This window comes from Muscardinus avellanarius (assembly GCF_963383645.1).
Source record: "Muscardinus avellanarius genome assembly, chromosome: 8".
Taxonomy (NCBI): domain Eukaryota; kingdom Metazoa; phylum Chordata; class Mammalia; order Rodentia; family Gliridae; genus Muscardinus; species Muscardinus avellanarius.
Genome location: NC_137794.1, coordinates 111,669,858 through 111,694,805, shown reverse-complemented (window position 1 = coordinate 111,694,805; position 24,948 = coordinate 111,669,858). Strand labels below are relative to the sequence as shown.

The 24,948-nt window shown below is 46.8% G+C and overlaps 1 protein-coding gene across 1 annotated transcript in view; it reads left to right on the top strand.

Annotated features, from left to right (window-relative positions):
* The window catches only part of PRKN (parkin RBR E3 ubiquitin protein ligase), a gene marked incomplete at both ends in the record, with an annotated part of 1,062,452 nt that overhangs the window by 1,030,695 nt on the left and 6,809 nt on the right, over positions 1–24,948 (top strand). The window contains one exon of the mRNA XM_080700162.1: positions 13,137–13,220. Coding sequence (XP_080556288.1) covers positions 13,137–13,220 — 84 coding nt within the window. The remainder of the gene's footprint in view (positions 1–13,136; positions 13,221–24,948) is intronic.

Below are 24,948 nucleotides of genomic sequence, written 5' to 3'. Positions count from 1 at the left end.
AAATAGTGGTAATAAAGATAATGTTTGGTTTTTGGGGTTTTTTTTTTGCGGGTCTGGGGATGGAAGCCAGGGGCATTCAACCTCCGAGCTACACCCCCTGCCCTATTTTTTTTATTCTTTATTTTGAAACCGGGTCTCACTGAGTTGCAGAGGGCCTCACTAAGTAGCTGAGGCTGTCCGTGAACTGCAATCCTCCGGTCTCAGCCTCCCAAATGCTGGGATTACAAGCGTGCCCACCACGCCCGGCTTAAAGATAATGTTTAAAGGGAGATTTGCCTTCATTGCCTAGCTCGGGGTTGGGAAACTGGGACCAATACAGGTAGGCCCCCCAGGAACCTATGAGACTTCAACGCCTAATAAAAGCTTATGATATATGTTTGATTGATCGATCACTGATAATCTTTTTTTTTTTTTTTGCGGGTCTGGGGATGGAACCCAGGGGCTTTTGACCCCCGAGCTATACCCCCTGCCCTATTTTTTATTCTTTATTTTGAAACCGGGTCTCACTGAGTTGCAGAGGGCCTCACTAAGTAGCTGAGGCTGTCCGCGAACCGCAATCCTCCAGGTCTCAGCCTCCCGAATGCTGGGATTACAAGCCTGTGCCACCACGCCCGGCTCACTGATAATCTTAAATAAACAAAAAACAAAAAACAAAAAAAAACCAGCCCAGCATGTTGGCACATGCTTGTAATCCCAGTACTTGGGAGGCTCAGACAGGAGGATCACAGGTTTGCAGCCTGCCTTAGCTACTTAGTGAGGCCCTTCACAACTTAGTGAGACCCTGTTTCAAAATAAAGAATGAAAAATAGGGCTGGGGGTGTAACTCAGAGGTAGAATTCCCCTGGGTTCAATCCCTAATACCAAAAAAAAAAAAGAAAAGAAACCCTCTAAAGACAGGAATTTCTAACATGGGCCAGTGAGGCACCCTGACAAGGCCGGGCCCCTTTCTAAGCTGGTCCTGCCCCCAGTTGCCACAGGCCAGACCCAGGTGTGCAGGGGAAGCATTTGGTCTCTCTTGCTGCACTGAAGAGCAGAAGGATACCCACAGGCACTCGGGACAAATTGGGCTCAAATTGCCATATGGTGTGGAGTTCCCATTTTCACTGGCACGATGCAGTCATTTTTATGAAGTCTAGTGCCTTGCTACAGATTGTAAATGATAAGGTCATGAAGATTAGAGACCAGTTAAAAATTATAGAAGACATATGCTGTGCATTTTACTAATGAATGGCCATATTCAAGCATGTTCACTAATTAATGGCAATATTTGAATGGGTCCACTAATGAATGGCAATATTTGAAAACGGTGTTGAATTTGATACCCTGTGACCAGTGCTCCATTTCTGGAAGGAGCCAACTGCTCCAGAAAGTCTGAGAAATGCTGATTTGAAAGCAAAATCAGGCGGGCCTTCCAGGATGCGAAAGGGGAGTCGCAGAGATGGGAACTGGCCCACCAAGAAGTTCTTGCAGATGGACACTGAGGGTGTGAATGTTATCATCGGATCCTTACTAGACTTTCAGCTTGCAACCAAATCCTACTTTAGCCTTTGGCAACCAGGGAAGCCACAAAGCTGATGAAAGGCCTGGAAAGTTTAGAAGACAGAGACTGTCAAGATAGGAATTGGTCTTTAAAATGGTTATTTTCACAAACATATCAAAGTCAACCACTAAGCCAAACAGGAGAAAGACATAAGGGGTAGGGAATGAGGTGGGGATGGGGGAAGGGCTAAATGAGTGATGTGTGCGTGTACGCCCCCACCATCGGGTACTCCAGAGATGTATGACGACAATGTTCCAATAAAAAAAAAAAAAACATAGAGCAGGGCGTGGTGGCACACGCCTGTAATCCCCGCGCTTGGGAGGCGGAGACAGGAGGATCGCGCAGGTTCGAAGTCAGCCGCGCTGGCTTAAGAGACCCTGTTTCCAAATAAAAATATAAAAAATAGGTCTGGGAGTGTAGCCCAGAGGTAGAAGGGCTTCCAGGAACCCCAGTACCACCAAAAAAAAAAAAACCCACATAAAAATAAAAATAAAAAATAAAAATAAAATGGTTATAGCAAAAAGAAGTGCAAAAGCCGGGCGTGGTGGCGCACACTTGTAATCCCAGCATTTGGGAGGCTGAGACCTGGAGGATCGCGGTTTGCAGACAGCCTCAGCTTCTTTGTGAGGCCCTCTGCAACTCAGTGAGACCCAGTTTCAAAATAAAGAATAAAAAATAGGGCAGGGGTGTAGCTCGGAGGTCACATGCCCCTGGGTTCCATCCCCAGACCCTCAAAAAAAAAAAAAAGAAGTGCAAAAAGGGGTGGAAAGTTGGGGGCAGAGTCACTGCCATAAGCTGTGCCTGTCCCGGCCCCTGCATCCCTGGTGGGCCGCTGCTAGAGGAGGCCTGGCCAGCAATGCTAAGGGCCAGCTCTGCCGAGTCAAGGCCCAGGACAGCAGCGGGGATGGGACCCGATGCTCCACTTCTCCTGTCTGCCCTCTCTAAGCTGGACTCCCGTGGACTAGATGTCCGTGTTTAAATCCAGCAAAAGTCCTTTCTCAGCTTCCGACTAGGCTGGTCAAGGATCCGACTAGCTCCGTGCAGCACTTGCTGGGAAAGAGCGGAGTGAGGCCAACCCAAGACCACCGTGACGCTGGTTCAGCAGCGTGGACAAGACTTAGGAGTGCTCCACAGGTACTCCTTGGCCAGGAATATGTCTCTGTGGTTACACAATGTGTATGAAAAGGTTTTTAATGGGCTGAGGATGTGCTGGAGCATTTTCCTAGCAAGTGAGAGGCCCAGGGTCTGATCCCCAGCTCTGCAAAAGAAAAAAAAATGTCTTCGCAAAAGTACCAGGATTTATTTGAGATTCTTTTAATGTGGTTTGGCAAATGCAGCAACTAGCAACATACTATGTTGGGTGGGATAAAGAAAGCAAGCGTTCACGTTCCTTGCTGCTGAGCTCACAGAAGCAATCCAAATGAAATGCGCACGTGCCCTTGGACCCTGCTACTCAGCTCCTGGAAATGTATTCTACAGATTTCCCTTCACACATGCAAAATGACCGATGGAGAAAGATGCTTCCTGCAGCTCTGTTTATAACGGCAAAATATGGAAAGAACCTATGTGCTCATCATAGGTAGCTGGTGAAATGAATCGGCACAGCCGTCAGCTGGAATATTGTGCAGTGGCTTAGGCAGAATGGAGCCGTTCAGTGGGTGCCGAGACAGAGCAGTCTACAAGATGCGCTAAATGGAAAGCCCGGCCTGGAGCATGACACACCACACAACATTTTATATACAATTTCTGCAAAAGAATGGCACATTACATATATGCTTGAATGTGTAAAATATTTCTGAAAAAGGTGACAGCGATGGTCTCTGGGAAGCCTCGTAACTGACCAAGGAAGGAAAGAGACTTATTTTTCATGACGCGCTTTTTGAATGTGAGCTTATGTGTGTGTGTGTTATATATTTTAAAAGTACAGTAACCTTTTTTAGCCAGGCGTGGTGGCGCACACTTGTAATCCCCGCACTTGGGAGGCTGAGACAGGAGGATCATGCAGGTTCAAAACCAGCCTCAGCTGGCTTAAGTGACCCTGTTTCCAAATAAAACATAAAATATGTCTGGGAGTGTGGCCCAGAGGTAGAAGGCCCCTGTGTTCCATCCCTAATACCACCAAAAAAAAAAAAAAAAAAAGGTACAGTGACTTAAAAATAAAAAACCTGTAACTCTGCGAATCGTATCACAATAAAGCTGTTAAGGAAAAGGGGAAATGAGTGGCCAATAATCATCTTTAAGTCTTAAAAACACAACCATTTTGTTGTGGGATGTGAATTTCAATGCCTTCCTCCCTCATTATACGCGAACAGCCTCGGTTCCCAACAGCACCTCACCGGGAGCATGGCGCCACCATAAGGAGCATTTATTGAGAGCACCCAGTAATCAGAGGCCCCGAGGTGGCTGTGAGGGAGGCGAGCCAGTGGGCCTGGTGTCGTTTGTGAGGTTGGTTCCGAGACAGATGGTAGCTCATTCCCTCCCTCCTCCTCACAGAGAGGGCATAAACTCACTGCACAGCTACCCCACTGAGTAGGTGCGTGCAGGTCCTCAATGAGAGGATGGCGGTGAAGGAAAAGGGATTCCCAGAGTTCCTTTAAGAGTGCCCTTGAAGCCGGGCATGGGGGCACACGCTTGTAATCCCAGCATTCGGGAGGCTGAGACCTGAGGATCGCGGTTCGCCGACAGCCTCAGCTACTTAGGCCTTCTGCAACTCAGTGAGACCCGGTTTCAAAATAAAGAATAAAATATAGGGCAGGGGGTGTAGCTCGGATCAAATGCCCCTGCTGGGTTCCATCCCCAGACCCGCAGAGGGAAAAAAAGAGTTCCCCTGAGTGGGAATTAAACAAGGAAAACACAGGCCTTTTCGAGGTAGCCAACTAAAACAAATATAATTTGGGGGACATACGGGGGATGAATATGGGGAGAGGAACTAGGTGGCATCTTTAACCATGCTTGGATCATTAGTACAGAAATTGAGAAGTACAAAGGAACTTGGCCACCAAGCTGTATCCAGCTTCAGTGAAATCATTTATTTAGAGTTAGGATCTGTGGTGCTCACCTATAATCCCAGCTACTCAGAAGCTGATGCAGGAAAATTACCAGCCTGCTCCACTTAATGAGTCTCTATCTCAAAATAAAATAAAAAGTGCCAAAGATGCAGCTCAGGGTAGAACACCCTTGGGTTCAACCCCTAGAGACACACACACACACACACACACACACACACACACACTCACACACACACATGCACACACTCACACGCGTGCACACGTTATTTAATTATCCATTTGGAGAGTGCGCACAAAAGATTGTCTTGGGTTGTTTGCATTTAGAGCTGGCATATTTTAAGATTGCCTCCCACCATAAGATGCTGTGATCTTTTAAGATAGCATACACTTGAAATCATTTCACTTTCTTCTTTTCCAAATCATGTTTCAGCACATTACTATCTAAAGACGTTTCCTCCCTGTGACACTGTCTTGTCGCAATGAGTTTTTGCATGTATCAGTGGCCTGTCACCCCACCAGGAGCCTTACTCTTGATACACTAATTTTAACAAGCCAAGGCTGAACTTACATATCTCTGCTGCCACCTTCAGGAAATGGCCTACCAAAAATAATCCTATTTCTTCTGTCCCCAAAGTACAAATGTGTGCTCTATGCTTTTGATGTTTCCCTTGACTATAGTAAGGGGTCCTAAGATGGTATTTGATTCTCTTGTTCTTTTAACACAGAACTTCAGAGCTGCGGGAGAAAAATAAATGTTACATACCAGAATGCTTTTATACCAAATGCAGTCGGGACAAAAAACAGGCACAAAGAAATTTGGGCTTTCATACAGAGATCATTCAACTTTGAGGATCAAAATCTTATTTTAAGAGTCATTACTTGCCGGCGCCAACTGGCTCTTGACTTCGCTGATCAACAGTCACTCGAATGCTCTGACTGCATTTGAAGCTGTTCACCTGCTTCCTCCTCATGCTTCCAAAGAGAAAATATGCATGCATCTCCTTTTGAATGTATCCATTGTGGGCACATGAGAAATCAGACTCAAATATCAACCCAATGGCCACTCTGCTGATACAGCACTGAAGGATTAACATGAGGGGCAATTCTTCTAACTCTGTGATGATGTGAACTGTCTTGGGGATTGGCAGCGACATACCTCTGCGCACACATATGGGCAAGCAGAGCCCATAAGTGGTCTCACGCTTATGGGACATTTACAAGTTTGGTGTATCCAAGGGGGTCCAGATTTCACCTAAGACTTGTTATTATCAATATGTTGAGAATTACCTTAACAAGGTGATTACTATTACCTTATATTCCTATAGAATTATATTGCTTATAAAGCATTGTACCCCTATACAAAATGTTGATCATGAGTTAGAAGCTGTTAAATATTATCACAGTATGCCTTCTTTGTAGATACAAAAAAACAATGAGATGCTAGGATCATAGGTCAGTACACAGAGTTACTGTCACCAGATATCTCTGAATTCCAAGGTTCTGTTTATAAACACTAAACTAAGCCAGGCGTGGTGGCACATGCTTGTAATCCCAGCATTTTGGAGGCTGAAACAAGAGGATCACGGTTCATGGACAGCCTCAGCTACTTAGTGAGACCCTCCGTAACTCAGTGAGACTCTGTTTCAAAATAAAGAATAAAAAATAGGGCTGTAGGTGTAGCTCAGAGGTAGATGCCCCTAGGTTCCATCCCCGGTACTGCAACAAAATAAAAAATAAAAAAATAAACACTAAACTATACCTGATTTTTAAAAATATAAATGTCTATTATATTATTTTATGAATTAAAATGTGTTATTCTTTTACATGCCAACCAGGTCTAAAATTACACTCATCGTGTGTGTGTGTGTGTGTGTGTGTGTGTGTGTGTGTGGTACTGGGGATGAAACTCAGGGGCATTCTACCTCTGAGCTACATGCCCAGCCCTATTTTTTATTCTTGATTTTGAAACCGGGTCTCACTGAGTTGCAAAGGGCCTCCCTAAGTAGCTAAGACTGGCTGCGAACCGTGATCCTCCTGTCTCAATCTCCCCGATGCTGGGATTACAAGTGTGCGCCACCAATGCAGTCACACATCCCATAATAATTGGCAGACATTCTGAGAAATGCATCACGAGACACTTGTCACTGTGGGATCATCGTAAAGTATGCTTGCTTACACACGCCAGGGTGGTGTGGCCTCCTACACACCTACGTGATGTGGTGTAGGCATCGCTTCAGGGCTGTAGACTGTATAGTACGCTACTGTGCCAGATACTGTGCACAATTATAACACAGGGGAGGTATTCCTGTATCTGAAGGTATCTACGCAGAAAAGATACAGTAAAAATACAATATAAAAGATTTTAAATGGCATCCGTGGAAAATACTTGTAGAGAATGGGGCTGGCAGGACTGGAAGCTGCTCTGGGTGAGTCCGTGTACAAGGGGTCAGGGAGTGTGAAGCCCGGGACCTCAGTGTGCAAGGGGTCAGGGAGTGTGAAGCCCGGGACCTCAATGTGCAAGGGGTCAGGGAGTGTGAAGCCTGGGACCTCAGTGTGCCGGGTCAGGGGTCTCAGCCTTCCAAATGCTGGGATTACAAGCGTGCGCCACCGTGCCTGGCTTCATAATAATAGTTTAAAACAGACACACATTGTATTGCTGTACAAAAAAAAAAAAAACCTTTATATCCTTATCCCAAAAGCTTTTTCTATTTTTACAATTTTTAGTTTCTTAATCTGTTCTTGTTTAAAACACTAAGACACAAACACACACATTGGCGCCGGCCCGCACAGCATCAGGATCCCCAGTGCTGCGGTCCCCCACATCCTGTCCCGCAGGACAGAGTCAGCACACGCCTGTCACGCCCTATGACGGCGGCTCCTTCTTCTGGAACGCCTGCCCCAGGCTCTTCCCGAGGAGGTGTCGCTCATTCCCAAGTCTGTCCAGGATGGTTTGCTTGGCTTGCGTCTTCATTTCATCAGAGATTTGCTTGTAAGCACAGGATGCGCCCTGATCATTCTTCTCTATTAATGAAAACCTGTCGGTCTCGGGGCATTTTCAAACTTTTTAAAGAGCTTGTTGAGGTCTGCGAAAGCGTCAATAAACCTTCACTGTGAATTTTCTTGGGGATTTTCTTTTACTTCTGCAGTCACCTTTTCTCTGACCTCTTTGGCTATGCATTTGCTGCTAATAGGACTTTTTTAGCTCCGTTCCAAGCTTATAGAATTACCACTGTGTATGAATGAGCCCCATCATTGACTGAAACATAATTGTACACTGTACACTGTAGAAATACACTCGACACTTACTAGTTACAGGGCAAAAGCAAGACTTCGATGTTAAGAACAGTTTGACTATTAATAGGAAAAACTGACTTCTTTGAATTTTGCTTTTATTAAATAGATTATTTCAAGATCTCATCTTGAAAACTTGGGCACCAATCTCCCAGGCTGGAAACGCCCTGGAGAATGACGTCTTGGGGGCCGTGTTCACTGTAACTGGATCCCATGGTGTTGGTCCGTAGCACTGATCACCACGCTCCCTTGCTCATCATCAAATAGAAGGAAGCCAGCACACTGGGGAGTGAGGACTTTCCTCCTGCCGCTGACTTATCAGAGGAACTTATCATTTGGCTACTTGGAATTTTGAAAAAAGCAAGAGGTTTTAACTGCAATTTTATAAATAAAAACTTTTTAAAAGGAGATAATATTTTTATTTTTTTATACTTTTATTGATACTTTTATTTATAGCCTCACCTAATGTATTTCATAGTAATATTTCAATTTAAATGTTGGTTTTTTACATTGTCCTTTTGCAAAAAGCAAGGGATAAATTGAGCTAGTTAAATTTTTTCTATAGGAGTTTTACCAGCCATAGCTCCACCAGAAAGAACCAGTAGAATGGTCTTACACACATGCACATGCACACACACACACACACACACACACACACACGTTATACCTAAGTATATATAAACACACATATATATAACATATGGTCATATATCTACATACACAGAGACACATAGACCTATGGTTATAACTACATATACATATGTATGGCTATATATCAACTTACACAGACAGACACATATATATGAAGATATTTGTTTCAGGGATTGGCTTGCCCGGCTCTGGAGGCTAGCTAGCCATGTCCTAAATGACAGGGCAGGCTCTCAGAAGAGCAGGCTGAAACTCCTGAGCACGGCCCGAGGCTGCAGCCCAGAGGCGACTGCCTGCCTCCTCAGGGAAGCCTCAGGCCTGCGCTTGGGGCCTTTCAGCAGGTTGAATCAGTCCACCTAGATCAGTCAGGGAAACCCCCCTTGCTTGAAGGCAGCTGGTGGTAGAGCTGACTCACATCTGCAGAGTGCCCTCTGAGCGCATTTGGGCAAGCATTTGATTGGCTACCTGGAGACTGTGGTCTAGCCAAGTTAATATGCAGAACTGACATCACAGAGCTCATACCGCCTGTGTATTTGACTTCTCTCTAATAGAATCTAGTTTAGAGAGCCAGTAGGATAAGTGTGTATTTTACCATTTTTAAAGACATTTAAAGGGGAGAGAATGGGGTGGGAATTGGGGAAGAGCTAAAATGAACAAAGTGTGCATGTATGCCTCTACTATCTTGTACTCATTAAGATGTATGACTACAATGCACCAATAAAAAATAAAGACATTTACAAATTATTTTTAAAATCCCATGAATATGGTGGCATCTGAGAGGTCTCTCTGCAGAGAAGAAAACCCAAGGAAGGTATACCATGTAAATGGATAGTGGTCCCTTTTGCTCAGTTAATGCCTGCTTCTAAGATTTGGAGGGCTGTTGGCACACCTTAAGGGAGCTTCAGCTTCAGCAAATTTGAGACCATAGCTAATTAATAACAAATCCCTGGGTAAATTGCAGCCTTTCACATCATTTGTCAAAGAAAGACACGTGTGCCCCAGACATGAGGCTTGGGGTCAGTAGAGAACTTGGGTTGGAGACAGGTCTGTCTTCTCCCACAGGGAGCTCTTCTTCTGGAAATAGCTGTATCACCAACAGTGTTTGCAAACTGGCCCAAGACATTTTCTCAATAAGAAATTTTTGTATCTGCCTAAGCCAGAGTTCCCCAAACTTCTGTATTCACCATGCCCTTCGGGGCTCAGTAAGTTTTTCATGCCACCACTAGGCTTAGCGCCTAAAAGTTCTGGTTTTTTAAAGATTTAGATTTAAATAGCACAATCAGGTAGTTAATATCTTAACAATTTAGCGGTCTTTAATAAAAATAACACATAAATTAAAAGAAAATTTTTTATTTTACTCTTAAATAGCCACATCTCTTATCCAAATAGATGTTTATATGATACTTAGGTTTTACCAAACATCCCCAAACTAGCTTTGCAAAGATATATAATGTCATTGAAGGGAGAGTGTCACAATCTCCAACATAATAGGGACAGCCTGTGTTACACTGTTTTTTCTTCAAAAATTTAAAACAGTCGAGTGCAGCCCTGCTTGTTATAGTACCTCAGGATGCCTTCGTGCATAGTTAGGGAACTGAAGTTCTAAACATTTATACAAGCACATTGTTGAGAGTCTTGAGCTCTAAGTGATGTGATTAAAAACTCCAAACACTTTGAAGGTCAAATAAGACCTTCTAAATGTTTCCCCATCTTGTATGAGACAAATTCAAAATATTTAACTAGAAAGGACCCTCAGTATGATATATCTAAATTTAAATTATACTATCAGAGCTGGGAATAGTGGCACATCATCTGTAATCCTAGTACTTGGGAGGCTAAGATGGGAGAATCGCACATTTGAGGCCAGCCTCAGCAACTCAGACTCAGCCTCGGCAATTTAGTGACATCACATTTCAAAATAAGATAATAAAAAGGGCTGGGGGTGTGGCTCAGAGGTAGAATACCCTGGATTCAATTCCTAAGACCAAAATTTTAAAAATGATACTATCAGAATAAAAGCAAATTAACAAATGCACTACTGTTAAACCATCACCAACCTATTCCTTCTACTTTTGCTTCCCTTTGCCATGCTTAAGTGGCAAGCTTTAATTTTTATATGCTCTATGTTTTCTGCTATTTCTTTATAGTATATTCTCTACAGTGCCACTGAAAAGGAATTTAATGTCTTTGTGTCAGGAAAGGCCTATTTATTCTGACAAACGGATCAACCTCCAGGGTGTTCCTCCACCATGAAACTGACTTTATATCTCATCCCTGGCTAATAAGATGAGAAGCAGTTTCCCCGTCACACCGTGAGAACAGGCTCGCGTCCCTCCAGAGCGGTGGGTGAAGTCACACCACAGGTCCTTGGTGACGGAGCCTCACAGTCTGCAGCTCCTCAATAGAGTGTGTAAGAGCTAAAGGCAAACCTGAAGATGGCAGATGTGTTTAAAAAGGAAAAAGAAACCCAGAGGAGGAAGCACTAGCACCCAACTCACCATTCACATCCTTCCCCTCCAGCTCAGGGGAAATAAAATGTCTGAGACTAAACTCCAGTGGTGCATGTGTGGGGACAACCCATCACACACCCTCTGCCACCTACTCGAACCTTTAAGTAAAGTTAGCACCCCACGACATTTGCATCCAGTCTCTCTGCTGTCAGAAGTAAGAGTATGTAGGCTAGTATGTAGGCTGAGCTACAAAATCTCAAGCCCTTTAGCACTGACATCATGCCATATGTGTGAGAAGTCACACTCAAAATGCAAGTATATAAAAATATTGTGTAAAATTGCCTTCGGGCTATGTGTGTGAGGTGTATACGGAACAAATGTATTTCGTTTTTTGACTTGGGTCCCATCACCAAGATATCTCATTATGTTTATGCAAGTATTCCAAAATCTGGGAAAAAAAATATTGAAAACACTTCTGGCCCCATGTGCTTTGGATAGCGATACTCAGTTCCTACTTGGAAAGTATAAATTTCTTCAAGATACATTTCTCTGTAGATGAAGCCATTGTGTTTCTTGTGTTCTGGGATTAAATAAGATTTCAGTGGTTGGTTGTTTTTTTGTTTGTTTGTTTGTTTGTTTGTTTGTTTTTGTGTGTGTGGTACTGGGGGTGGAACCCAGGAGCTTTTCTACCTCCAGGGTATACTCCCAGACCTATTTTTTATACTTTATTTGGAAACAGGGTCTCACTAAGTTTCTGAGGCTGGCTTCAAACCTGTGCGATCCTCTTGTCTCAGCCTCCCAAGCACTGGGATTACATGCACGCGCCACCACGCCTGGCACAGATGGGTGTTTTTCAAGAAGAAATTGGACATAGGGAAGGAGAGAAGTCTATTTGGGCAGTGACGGCTGCAGAAAAAGAACCGTGTTGGGTGGGCTGTTCTGTCTGAGTCAAGGCAGCAACTGTGATGTTTTGGCAATACAGTTGGTGTGGTCTACATCCTGCTTTTTTCCTTTAGTTTTTTCATTTCAAATTAGTCTTATCTGAAGCAAAGTGAGCTGAATGTGGGCTGATGCCATGGAATACCAACTTGAGGCCCTCTCGCCTCTAGAGATCTTTTGAGTGTCCCAGCCGTCCCCAGGGTATCTCGGGCGTCACATGGAGGATGACAACGCCAGTCCACAGCTGAGCCACCGCAGCCATCTTGGGGCATGACTGGAGATGATGTAAATGTGGGTTCCTCCTGGAGGGCTCCAGTGCTCCCCACAGAAGCAGCCTAGACACCCAGCCTTGCCGGCACCAGGCCACATTCGCTTTCTCAGCAGGTTTATTCATGAGATGAAGGGTGAGGGCAGAATTCCTTGGCTGTCTTTGCTCCATGGTATTGGAACCTGAAAGCACTGTTACCTAGTGCAAAGACCCCTGCAGCCCGCCTGTGACTCCCCTGAGGCCATCATAACAAAGTACTACTAACTGGGCGTCTGAGACAACAGAAACTTTCTCATGATCTTGGGGGCTAGAAGTCTGAGAACAAGGTGTCAGAGGACTAGTGTCTTCTGAGGCCTCACTCCTCGCATGCAGACGACGGCCACCTTATGCCCTCACAGGGTTGTCCCTTGCCAGAGCGCTGTCTGCATCGTGATCTCCTCATCTTAGGAGGACACCAGTCGTATTGGATTGGGGCCGATGACCTCATTTTACTTTAGTTACCACCTGAAAGCCTGATCTCTTAGTGCTTCCGGGGTATTGAGGTTTAAGTCTTTGACATGTGAATGCCAATTTCTCCTTTTCATAATGAGCTTTCAACACAAAAATAAGTCTATTGACATGGACATAGAAAATGTATAAGTTAACAAATGTGCGATGTGAAGGTCTCCAAGGAAGCTGTTTTCCTGGTATCCTAACACAGGGAGCACTTGGTACACGTATTCATTTGCATTCCTTTTACCTCCACTGGCCGGAAACTTCTGAGAGAAAGATGTGACTCATTTGTCTTTGTAACCTGCTACCATGCTCTGAGCACTCGCTAGCAAAGAGTAAACAATCCCATCCAGATGTAACTCCATTTCCTCTTGCAAAAAGTAATTCAGCGTAGAAACCATCACACAAGTCAGAGGAAGGAATGTCGCGAGTTTGGGAGAGGGAAACGTGTCATGTCCAAATGCAGGCAAGCGTCCTGACGCACAGGTGTTCTTTTGCAGTTTGTCTTTTGCCGGGACTGTAAAGAAGCCTACCACCAAGGTGAATGCAGTGCCCTGTTTGAAGCTGCCGGAACAAGCACTCAGGTACACCGTCCCCTGCCTATCCCTCTCAGCAAGGCTGGGAGCCCGCAGTAGAGTTGTTCCCAGAGCCCTGGAGAGTTCCACCCTGGAAACCCGGGCAGTGGACAGGTAGTCAGTCAACAACCCTGGGAACTGACCTCTGGCGTCTCTCAGGACAGCCCCTTCCTCGGGGTACATGTAGACTCCGCAGTGGCCGTATTGGATGTCCCACTATAACGTTCTTTATTCTTCACTGAAAAGGAACCAGCCAACCTTAGTTTTGAAGTTGCTTCTTTTTAGTTTTAAGTACTTATTAATACCTTAGTATTTGACTTAGAAAAATGGGGGGAAAAGTTAAAGCTGACCTTAAACATAGATGACCAGTACCAACAGGGTGTGTCTACAACAGAGCCAGTTAGCACACATTACCTTATGCACCTGCCAGACTCTGGCAAAGTGCAGGTAAGTACAATCCACTTCAGAGGGTGGAAGGGGAGCCACAGGGAAAACTTGCAGGAAAATTAAAAATTATAGCAATATCCTAAGCCAGAGATGAGCAAATATATAACTTTGTATATCATTTCCCTGGAAGTCATGAAAGGTGGCTCAGGGCTTGTTGAAACAAAGCAAAATAGGAGTGATGGAGACCATTCCATTTTGCCCAGGGGAATTTCATAGACTCCCAGGGGCGTGCATGTATGACCCCAGGAATCTCTATGTCTGAGAAATCAATGTTAACCCCACAAATATATATATATATGGAATATATATATGGAAATATATATATATGTGTGTGTGTGTATTAAACCCAAAGGCATTCTACCTCTGAGCTACACCTCCAGCCCTATTTATTTCTTATTCCTTATTTTGGAACAAGGTCTCACTAAATTGCAGAGGGCCTTGCTAAGTAGCTTAAGCTGTCTGCAACTGCAATCCTCCTGTTTCAGTCTCCCAGGTATTGGAATTACAAGCACATGCCACCATTCCTGGCTCCTGCTTTTATATTTTTAAGTACTTTTGTTTAGAGGCTGGGGGTACATCTCAGTGCCCATCATAAATTGAAAAAAGTGTTAAATCAAAAATATCTTAAAGCCGGGAGTGGTGGTGCACACTTGTAATCCCCGCGCTTGGGAGGCTGAGACAGGAGGATGCACAGGTTCGAAGCCAGCCTCAGCTACTTAGTGAGGCTCTCAGCAACTTAGTGAGACCCTGTTTCCAAATAAAATATAAAATAGGTCTGGGAGTATAGCCCGGAGGTAGAAAGCCTCAGGGTTCCACCCCCAGTACCACCAAAAAATAATAAGAATAAAAAATATCTTAGTAAACTGGGTGTGTTGGCACTCTCTTGTAATCCTAGTACTTTGGAGCCTGAGACAGGAAAATCATAGGTTTGAGACCAGCCTCATCAAGTTAGCAAGACTCTTGTTTGGAGATAGGGTCTCCAAACAAAAAATAAAAAGGCCTGCAGATGTAGCTCAGAGAGAGAATGGCTAGGATTCAGCCCCCAGTACCAAAAGACAAAAAAGCCTTAGTGAGCCAGCGCTGCAGAGTCTCCGTCATCACCCTGGGGCTGACAGAAAGACTGGCTGCCACTGCCCAGCATCCCCAGAGAGGACAGTATCACACACCGCTCCCCCACCCAAGACCAAAATACAGAATCCCACATACAGTTTCCACCGAACGTGTGCTGCTTTTGCGCCACTGTAAAGTGGGAAAATGGAAAGCCAAGCGCCAAGCCGTCGTAAGTCAGACTGTAGAGAAGTATCGTAAACGCAAGGACAGCGTTGCTTAGCAACGTCATGAGCGATGCTGCCTTGTTCTCAGTCCTGATTAAGTAAACATTGTGTTTCCTGAATCCTCCCCTCTAAGGTGCTATACCAGGCTTAGGGAAATGCAAATGCATCTTCTTTTATTTATTAATTACGATCAACCAAACCTTAGGGGAAAGAAGTTAAAAACTTCAGCACACTTGATGAATTCGCTCATTATTTCTCTCCTGATATAGATGTTAACAGGGTCTGAACACTAAATTATGCAGATAAATCCTCTAGTCATCTCATTGACGGGAACTTAGTAAGCAGGCACAGAAGAAATTCTAAGAACATTTTAATTTTATAGTCGAGACAGTTAAAGGTCCGAATGATTTCAAGTCAGAGCATAAAGAAGTCTATATCCGCCATTTTCTATCCCAGAGAATGGCCTGTTCCAGATACTTTCCTCTGGGATATATCCTTCCCCTTTCCCTTCCTGGCTTTTCTTATATGGTACCTCCACTCCCCTAAATAAATCTTCTATATCCCCTCCCCCCAAAAAGAAGCCTATCCCTATAAGGCTTTTCACAGATGTGTTTATATAATATTAACAAAAGTAAGTCAATGTAAGTAATGAATTTCAGGTGTTCTCATCTGCTGCTAAGTTGGTGGCCCTGAGTATATTGAGAGATGTAGAAAATGAGTTGTCATTTCCATTGCAGAGGGGGAAATGCTCCCTGACTTTTTTAAATTTGGCGCATTGTAATTTTACATCCTATTTGGGAGCAGAGTGACAGTGAAATGTGTGCACACGGCTCTCGGCGCCCTCCACCAGCCCTCCCCGTGCACACGGCTCTCGGTGCCCTGTACCTGCCCTCCCCGCGCCTGTCTTTGAGATTGGAATTGGTCACTCTGTGTGCATTGGTAGTAGTATTTCAACCACCACACTCTTAATGACTCTGCCCCCTTCCCTAATTCCCCATCACTCCACTGGAGTCTCTGCTCTTCTATCTGCTGTTTCTCTTATTTCCGGAAATCTCTCTACCTTCCACATATAAGAGAAAATATACACCTTCTAGTTTTGTGAGGCTAGTAATGTTACACTTCTGTGTAATATTCCCAAGTTCCATCCATTTTCCTTCAAATGGCGTGATTTTGTTCTTCTTTATGGCTGAGTAAAAATTCCACCAAGGTTTTGTGCTTCATTCATCTGTTGACAGACACCTAGGCTGGCTCCAGAACTTGACTGCTGTCAGTTGTGCTGTTATGACTGTAGATAACCAGTCATCATTGCAACGTTCACTGCCTTTGGGAAGATGGCCAGGGGCGCTGCCACTGGGTCAGAGACATTTATTTATTTAAATTTTATTTTTTAATGTGGATCATATTGAAAATGGTACACATTTAGACTGTGCTTGGTGCCCTCTTCCCCCATTCCTCTTCCTCGCTCCCAACACTGAGTGTCCAGGGTAACAATACTACATTCACATGTATACACATATTCAGATGTAGCTCCTCCATTAATCCACCTCAGCCTTCCTCCTCTCTTATCCTTCCATTCTAGCTTTGCTGAGGTTTCCCCTCCATTATCTGGAGTCCCTCTGGTATCCCCAATGCTCCCTAGTTTGGGCATATTAGAGAAAACGTATGTCCCTTCTCTTTCTGTGCTTGGCTGATCTCACTTAACATAATGTTCTCCAGGTCTTTCCATCTTCTTACAAATGACATGATTTTGTTCTTCTTTATAGCTGAGTAGAATTCCATTGTGTGTATTTCTCATAATTTTGAAATCCATTCATGTGTTGATAGAGACCTAGGTTGGTTGGGTCGGAGACATTTAAATGCAAGCTCACTGGTACTGGTAGCTGGAGTAATAAAGGCCCTGAGACCCCTCCCCAGGGGTCACTGTGGCCAGGAGAGTAAAGCCCACCACTGGGAAATGGGGTGGGTCTAGCAATTTACATCCATGTGCTCTTAGGACCACAGACATGACAAAGGCTTCCAAAAGGTGACACTTTTTTTTTTTGGGGGGGGGGGGGTCTGGGAATGGAACCCAGGGGCATTTAACCTCCAAGCTACGCCCCCTGCCCTATTATTTATTCTTTATTTTGAGACAGGGTCACACTAAGTTGCAGAGAGCCTCACTAAGTAGCTGAGGCTGTCCGCAAACCGTGATCCTCCAGTCTCAGCCTCCCAAATGCTGGGATTACAAGAGTGCGCCACCATGCCCAGCTAAAACAAAGTGATACCTTAATGTGTTTGTTTACCAGCAATAGAGTAGGATGAGCAAAAGGTGGCCTGTCTGCAGCTGTCCAGGCACCTGACTCCCTGTAATCCCCTTCATTCTTTATTCAAAAGGAGCCAGCCAATCTGGGTGTAGAAGTTGCTTCTTTTTTTATTTTAAGTCATTAAAACCTTAATAGCCAACTCAGAAAAATGGGAAAAAGAAAGCTAAAGCTGACCTTAAGCACAGAGTATCAACAGAGCGTGTCTACACCAGTGTCAATATGCACACATTACATTATACATCTGCATGGGTTACACAGCCTGCCAGACTCTGGCACAATGCAGGTAAGTACAATCTACTTTAGAGGCTGGAAGAAGAGCCAGGGGGAAGACTTGCAGGAAAACTGAAAATTTTAGCAGCATTCTAAGCCAAAGCTGGGCAAATGTGTAACTCTGTACCTCACTTCCCTGGAAGTCATGAAAGGTGGCTCCGAGCTTGTCAGAACAAAGCAAAATAGGGGTGACGGAGACCTTTCCAGAGAGGGCACCGCATGGCAAAGGTGCAGGCAACAGTCTCGTCGCCTGGACTCTTTTATCATCCCTCCAGCCCCATCCCAGGACTGAGCCTGGTGCATACATGCTTAACAGATGTTTGCTGAGTGATGGTAGCATCTGTAATGGAAAAGGCATTATTTCATTTGACAAATGTGCATTAAACACTCAGAGTATGTTAGGCATTGCTCTCGGCCCCAGAGACAAGGAGCAGGATGAAGTCCCTGCTCTTCTTGTATGTGTTTATTGCTTCATTAGAAACCCAGGGTGGTGTAAACAATCAATATGATAGGAATTCCAGGGAGATCTAGATAATGCAGTATTAACCTACACGGCACAGAATGAGGCGGCCAGAATGAGCTCCTCCTGCTGCCAGACCCTGGTCATAGGACTAGCCTCTCCTCCTCTCCTCTATTTCAAAACAAAGCAAACCAGCCAACTACAAAAGATGAAAGGCCTTCTGGTCCACTATTGCCAAGAACAGAACGTGGGTCCTTTGCTGCCATCTTGTCCTAGGTCTGATTCAGCCAAGGCTCCACAGGGAAGTGGGTCCGACTCGAATGGGCCCATGGAGATCTTAATGAGGGTCGATCCACAGCAGTAGAATAGGGGTGACGAGAACCGGGGCCACTTGGAGAACCTTGCAATCTAGCATCAGTGGGAGCCATGGCGCCCTAGGCCAGAGGGGCAAGAGAAGGAAATGGCATGCCACGGACCCTGTGAGCTGGTGCTGCCCAGGAGGGGCCTCGTGACAGAGTCATCACGGGCGGTCCAGCAGTGACAGAGGTGGGTCCAGTGCAGGACGGGAAAGCAGACGGGCACCTCGGCCTCTCTCCACCATCTGCCTCTTGCCAGACCCCACCAAAGCCAGCTACAGGACCCTGGACTCTCAGCTCAAGAGTGAGCCCCCAGAGCAGAGCAGAGCAGAGCAGAGAAGGGAAGAGAATGCAGAAAATCAGCTCCAAGATTCCAGTTCCCGTATTCAACCACAGTTATTCTTGGACATGGAAAGGAGTGAATCAAACAAGCTATCTCACCAGGCTGCAAGACCCAACTCCATTGGGTAACAGAATGGGACAGAATGGGAGGGGGCATTTGACTAGAGCTGGCTTGTCCTCTGTCCTATCCTTTCACACAGCGGTGAGTTCAGGAGCGGGGCCTCTGCGGTGCCATTGGCTGACGTCCTGTGCAAGGACAAGGCCCTTCTCTTCTCACCATCGGAACCTAGCTCAGCCCCCGGAGCTGCAGGCTGCAGATGCGTCCTCCTGCCTGAGTGTGTAGTGCTGACAGACGCCCTCGTTGGTCCTCTCTCTACTCTCTTTTGGATCCTATTCTCTTAAGAGGTCTTTCCCTTGTACCTCTTGTGACTACCTCCTCAGTTCTCCCTCCAGAGCTGAGTGGTTTCTGTTCTTTGATACTACATCCTGTAGCTGGGCAAGCCCGTTTCTCCCAGGACTCTCTTAGCTTTTCCCATCGTTACGGTGCCTTGGCCCAAACCTTAATATATTTTTTGATTAATGCAATAATATTTTTTAAAAAAAACAAACTCAAAAATTGGTTTTAAAATATTGAACAAGTTGAAACTGCTGAGAGTTTGGGAAATTGATGACAGAAGATCAATCCATCACCAGCTAGTGAGAGTCCGACACCGTTTGCTCGCGGTCTGGCGTGCTTCCTCTCCTCCCCAGCTTCCAGTCCCTCCCCATTCACCCCAGGAGGCTTTCCAATAGCTAGCCACTTGCTCTTTCAAACCACGCAATTTGATTCACTTTCCTAGTGGTTCTTAGCAGTTGGTATTACTCTCCCTATTTAACAGGAGAGAAAACTGCGGCCGACCTCCTGATTTCCTGATTTTAATGGCACCATCCAAAGCCACAAAGGAAATCCGCATCAATGGCTATACCTGCTCAGAGTAGTGTGGGAATAGTGACTTCCCTCTCTGGTTAATAAATCTTCAGTGTCTGAGCAGAATGTGCTCACCCCTGCCCACCAAGCTCCTACTCAACCCTCAAGACCCACACCGCTTGTCTCCTCCTCCTGGAAGCCATCTCCCACCCTGCTACATTGTGCATGCTTGTGTTACCCACCCAGCACACTGAAACACTGTTCCCCGCTCCCTTCACGAAAGGCTGAACTCTAGGAGTGCAGGACTTGCACCTGTAGCATCTATCACCCCCAGCGCCTCCCGCCTACCACGCATTCATCAAATGTTTCTTGAATGAATAACAACTCCCCACCCCTTGCTCTTCCAGGAAGCTGGGCTAGAACTGTAAACAGATGGGTGCTCACTCACTTCCAAGCTGGTTTCTGTCTCAGTAATCTTCTGAATCATAGGAGGAAATAAGATTCCCAGAGTAAACCACTTCCATCCTTCTTCTGAATTAGAAGAATAAAGCGCCGTCTCGCCTGGGGTAAAAATAATAGTGTATGCTTGAAATGTACTTGTGTACAAAGGACTTTCAAACTCATCCCAATGTTTGGTGAGAGGCTGGTTCTAGGCGAAGGATGGGGGGTGACAGAGGCCTCCCAGGGCCTCAGGCTGATACCCTCCAGACAGCCATGGTACCAGCAGGTGTGTGGGACCAGACGTGCCGGCAGAACCCAGGACCGCTCCGTCCGGGGACGCGGCAGCCTGGCATTCCAAGTGTTTCCTGGTCACTCTGAGTTTGAGAGACAGACAGACAGACAGACAGCCACTGTTGGCCCATGAAATGCTCTACCAGGGATGGCAAACTCAGATGCTAGCAGGGACCGGGCCCGTAAGTGAATAACACAGGCCCAGTCCAACTCAGGGACCTCCCGATACTTTGATGAAGATGCAAAGATACATTTCACTTTTTTTTCTGCCTTTCCTATTAAAACCAACAAGAACAGAATGAAACCATTTGCCGGCAGATCACACATAGCCCCAGTGTAGAGCTTGGCCACACATGGAGTGCGTACTTTAATTTCATAAGGTTTGGCTACTGCGTAGACACACCCCGCCCATCAGGGCTCCAAGCCGGCTTTCATCAGCTTTCCACTGCTATGATGAAACACCCGAGATACATAGCTTATAAGAGAAAAGGAAGCCGGGCATGGTGGCACGTGTCTGTAATCCACATTGGGAGGCTGAGACAGGAGGTTCACAGGTTTGAGGACAGCCTCAGCAACTGAGTAAGACCCTGTTTCAAAACATAAATAGGGTTGTATGTATTGTCCCTGGGCTCAATTTCCTCTACCTGCAAGAGGCTAAATTCCCAGGTGGGTGCCTGGGAGTCGCACGAGTGGGGCCAACCCACTTGACCCCTTGACTTCTGAGCACTAGTGGGGCTGTCGCACTTGACCCCTTGACTCCCGAGCACTGAAGGGGCTGTCCCACTTGACCCCTTGACCCCTGACCTGAGTGGGGCCATCCTACCTGACCCATTGACTCCCGAGCACTAGAGGAGCCATCCCACTTGACCCCTTGATCCCCGAGCTTCAGGGTTAGGGGGTTTGGGGCCCCAGGACTAGTAGCCTTTTAACGAGTGATTTCATGAGCAGACAATAATTTCAGCTGTTCATTCAGCCCCCATGACTGCGTCAACATGCACAGGCACACACTTGCTCATCTTTAAGGACCCAAAACAATTTTTAAAGCGCAATATGAATGCATTTTAAAAGATCGAGGGAAATGCGGTTTGTGCTAAATCAGTACCGGAAGAAGCCAAGCACAACCTAAATTCAGACCCTTAAATGCAAAGTTTCATGAGAACTTCTACTTGTTCTTAGGAGACCACGGAGAAATACTAAGTCATGAAGAAAACTTTATTATTATTATTATTATTATTATTATTATTATTATTATTATTCCTCTGCTTCTTGGCCCCACCCTTGGAAACTTTTTGGCCCCTTAGTCTACTATCTGGTCCCCTGGGTCAGTATTCAGGGTCTAGAACCTTATATGAGTTTCACCTCTTGCTAGATTTGTGAGCACAGGAGGGTGGGCGCGGGGCCGGCCAGAGTCTGGTGACAAGCTAGAGGTCCGGCTGGGGGAGGTGACAGGCTCATGTTGAAGCTGGGGTTTCCAAGTTGGGTGGTTGGTGGCGCCATTCACTAGAACACAAGAACAACGGCAGGCTGTTCAGGTAGCAACAGGCTCAGTCTGGACGTCCCCACCGAGGTTCTCAGTGGGCCCAGGAATGGATGCACAGCGCCCCTCCGAGGGGCGAGCTAGCCCCGGCCAACAGCAGTGACACTGGACGGCTCCTCTCCACTTCCCTACCATCCCTCCCCCAGAATTGTCACCCGAGGCAAGCCAAGAGCTGAGCCTCCTTCTATGGGGGGGTGGGGGGGGTAAAAAATGGCTCAGAGTATTTCCGTCCACTTTTCTGTGGCTGTGACCAAAACAGCTGACAGTCACACACTGAGAAGGAAAGCTTTGGTTGGGCTCACGGCTGCAGAGGTGCAGTCAGTCCATAGCTGGCTGACCCAGCCAGCCGTCATGGTGGTACGGCGTGGTAAGAAAAGAACTGAGCTCAACTCCTTGGTGCCCTTGGCAGAGAGTCAGGAAGTGACCACAGGGGCAGCAGAGCCCCAGGGTCACGCCTCCTGCAGACACACCCACCTGCCCAGGTCACGCCCAGTGAGTCATCAGATTGTTAACCCTTCAGTGGCTGATGAGATTAGGGCCAGGATTCACTACCGCACCTCTGGACGCTGTTGCATGGCTTTTCTGAGGAACATCCCATCTCCAGATCCTAACGGAGGGCTCAGGTTCTTGGCGATGTCTTGTCCCTGCGCCTCACCATAAATATCTCCTGCCATTAACAAGCCCAGTCCCTGAAGTGGGAGACAGGTGACATTTACCATTCCTGGACATCTAGAGCCCCTGATGTCTGGGAGTGCATTTTCTGACTCTCGTGTTGGTTTAAGTAAAATGGCTTTATTAGGGCCACTTCTGCGGAATCCTTGACTCTGGACACACAGCCTAAAAGGATGTGCGCACGGGATGGACGGAGATAGATCTCCATCAGAGCCAGCGCGTCCTCCACGCGTCGTTCCGTCTCGAGGACCTAAGTCAGTGCAAGGACAGCACGAGGCTCTCCACGGTGCGTTTAAAGCACTTAGCCTGTGCGCAGAGGTTTGCTCTGGGGAAGCAGGGATGGCCCTGAGCTGCTCATGGAGAGAATCAGTTTGAGTTCTTTACTTTCGGGCAAGTCACTCAAATGCACACAGCCCTTGTCCTCTCCTGCTGCAAGGGGCCGGTAAGGGCTGCGAGCTATAAAGAATGAGGTGGTCTTGTATGGGAAAGAGCCTATAAGTCTTAAGATCTACAGAATGCTAAAATGGGGGCTGAGGTTTTTAAGGCTGAGTGCTACAGAGAGAGAAAATGAAAGCTAAGGTTGAAAGGCAAAGGAAGGCCCGCGCAAGCACGCAGTTTTCTGTTGCATGACAGAATAACCGTGGCTGGGTAATTTATAAAGGAAAGAGGTTCTTTCTGGCTCATGTTTCTGGACATCTAAGCATGACACCACCGTCTGCTCAGCGTCTGGTGAGGGGCCCATGGCAGTCCACCTCGTGGGGGGAAGCAGAAGGCCGGCAGCCACGTGGAGACGAGAGGGAGGGGACAGAGGAGCGGGCCCATTCTATAACAACCGCGCTGATGAGAAAGGCCGGATGGCTCTCGAAGCCCCCTCCCAACGCTGCTGCGTTTGCAGCCAGATTCCAAGGAGCTGTGGCGAGGACAAACAGCCGCCCTCGGTGCTGACATGCCACGCGCCTGGAGGTCAGGCCGGGCCTCGCACAGAGCCGGGCTCCACGTCCCAGGACCCACCCTGCACTTGGGAGACTGCTATCTCCTCTGGGCCCGTCACCCCGCAGGAGCAGAGCCAGCCCTAGGCTGCCCCCCGGCTTCCTCCCTCCGGCAGGAATCCCCTACAGACACAGTCCCAACCCTGAGCACTCCATGAGCCCAGCCAGGGGCCGGCCTGCCCAGGCCCTCGCAGAGCCTTGCAGAGCCAGGGCAGCCTGCCCAGGCCCTGACCCGCACTCAGAATGCCCCAGGACACACCGCCAGGCCCTCGGGTGCCAGGGGCCCGAGCCTGCCACCTGCCGAGCAGGGGCCTCGTCGCCTCCTGCCTGGAGTCACAAGTCCACTGAACTACACGAGAGCTCGTGAAGGAGCCGCAGCAACTGGGAAACACAGGAATAAGTTCACAGAAATAATGGTCACACACGCCTGGGTCACACGTCAGAGCACACGAAACGCATCACAAACACATGTGTGCCATGCACATCGCATGCCATGCATGCCACACACATTCACACCGCACAAAACACGCCATAAGGACATATGTACCACATACACCACACACCATACACACCACACATTCACAGCATCATAAACACATACATGTCCCATACTACATACCACTCATATCCATACCTCACACACACTTGTCACATGTTACACACACCACACATACTATACACATTCATATCACACACATCACATGTACATGCCACACATTCACACCACACAAAACACATACATACCCTACACACCACAAACATTCACACCACACAAAACATCACAAACACATACACCACACACACCACACACATTCACAGCACAAAAAACACATCATAAACACATACATGCCCTACACAACACACACATTCATACCACACACATGCCTGTCACATACTATACACACACTCACATCACACACATTCACACCACACAAAACAAGCACATAAACAGCCCACATACTACATGCATGCTATGTGCCACACACATCACATGCATATATATAATGCACAGCATATATATATAACATGCCACCACATGCCACGTACACATATCACATACCACACTCATACTCTACACACATACACAGCACATGCAACACACACACCACACAGTCAGATTTATTTTTTGATCTCCACTGAAGGAAGACTGGCCCGCAGCCCAGGGTGCTGGGTGCAGGCAGGGTGCGGGCAGGGGCCGACAGGCGAAGAGAGTGCCCCCGGGGACAGGTGGGAGACGCGTGGCATGCTGGGAAGTGCCCAGAGGTCCCTGCTGCTCCAAGAAGAGCCGGGTGACAGGCGCACCGCTGCTCCTCTGCGCGTTGTCCCGTGGTGTCCCTGGGCGAGGCCGGGTGTGCTCCCGCAGGGCCCTCGGCTCCCTGCCCGTCCCGTCCAGGTGCCGCAGCTGGCTCAGCTTGTCGCCGGGCATCCTGTGCGCGTGTGCCAGGGGC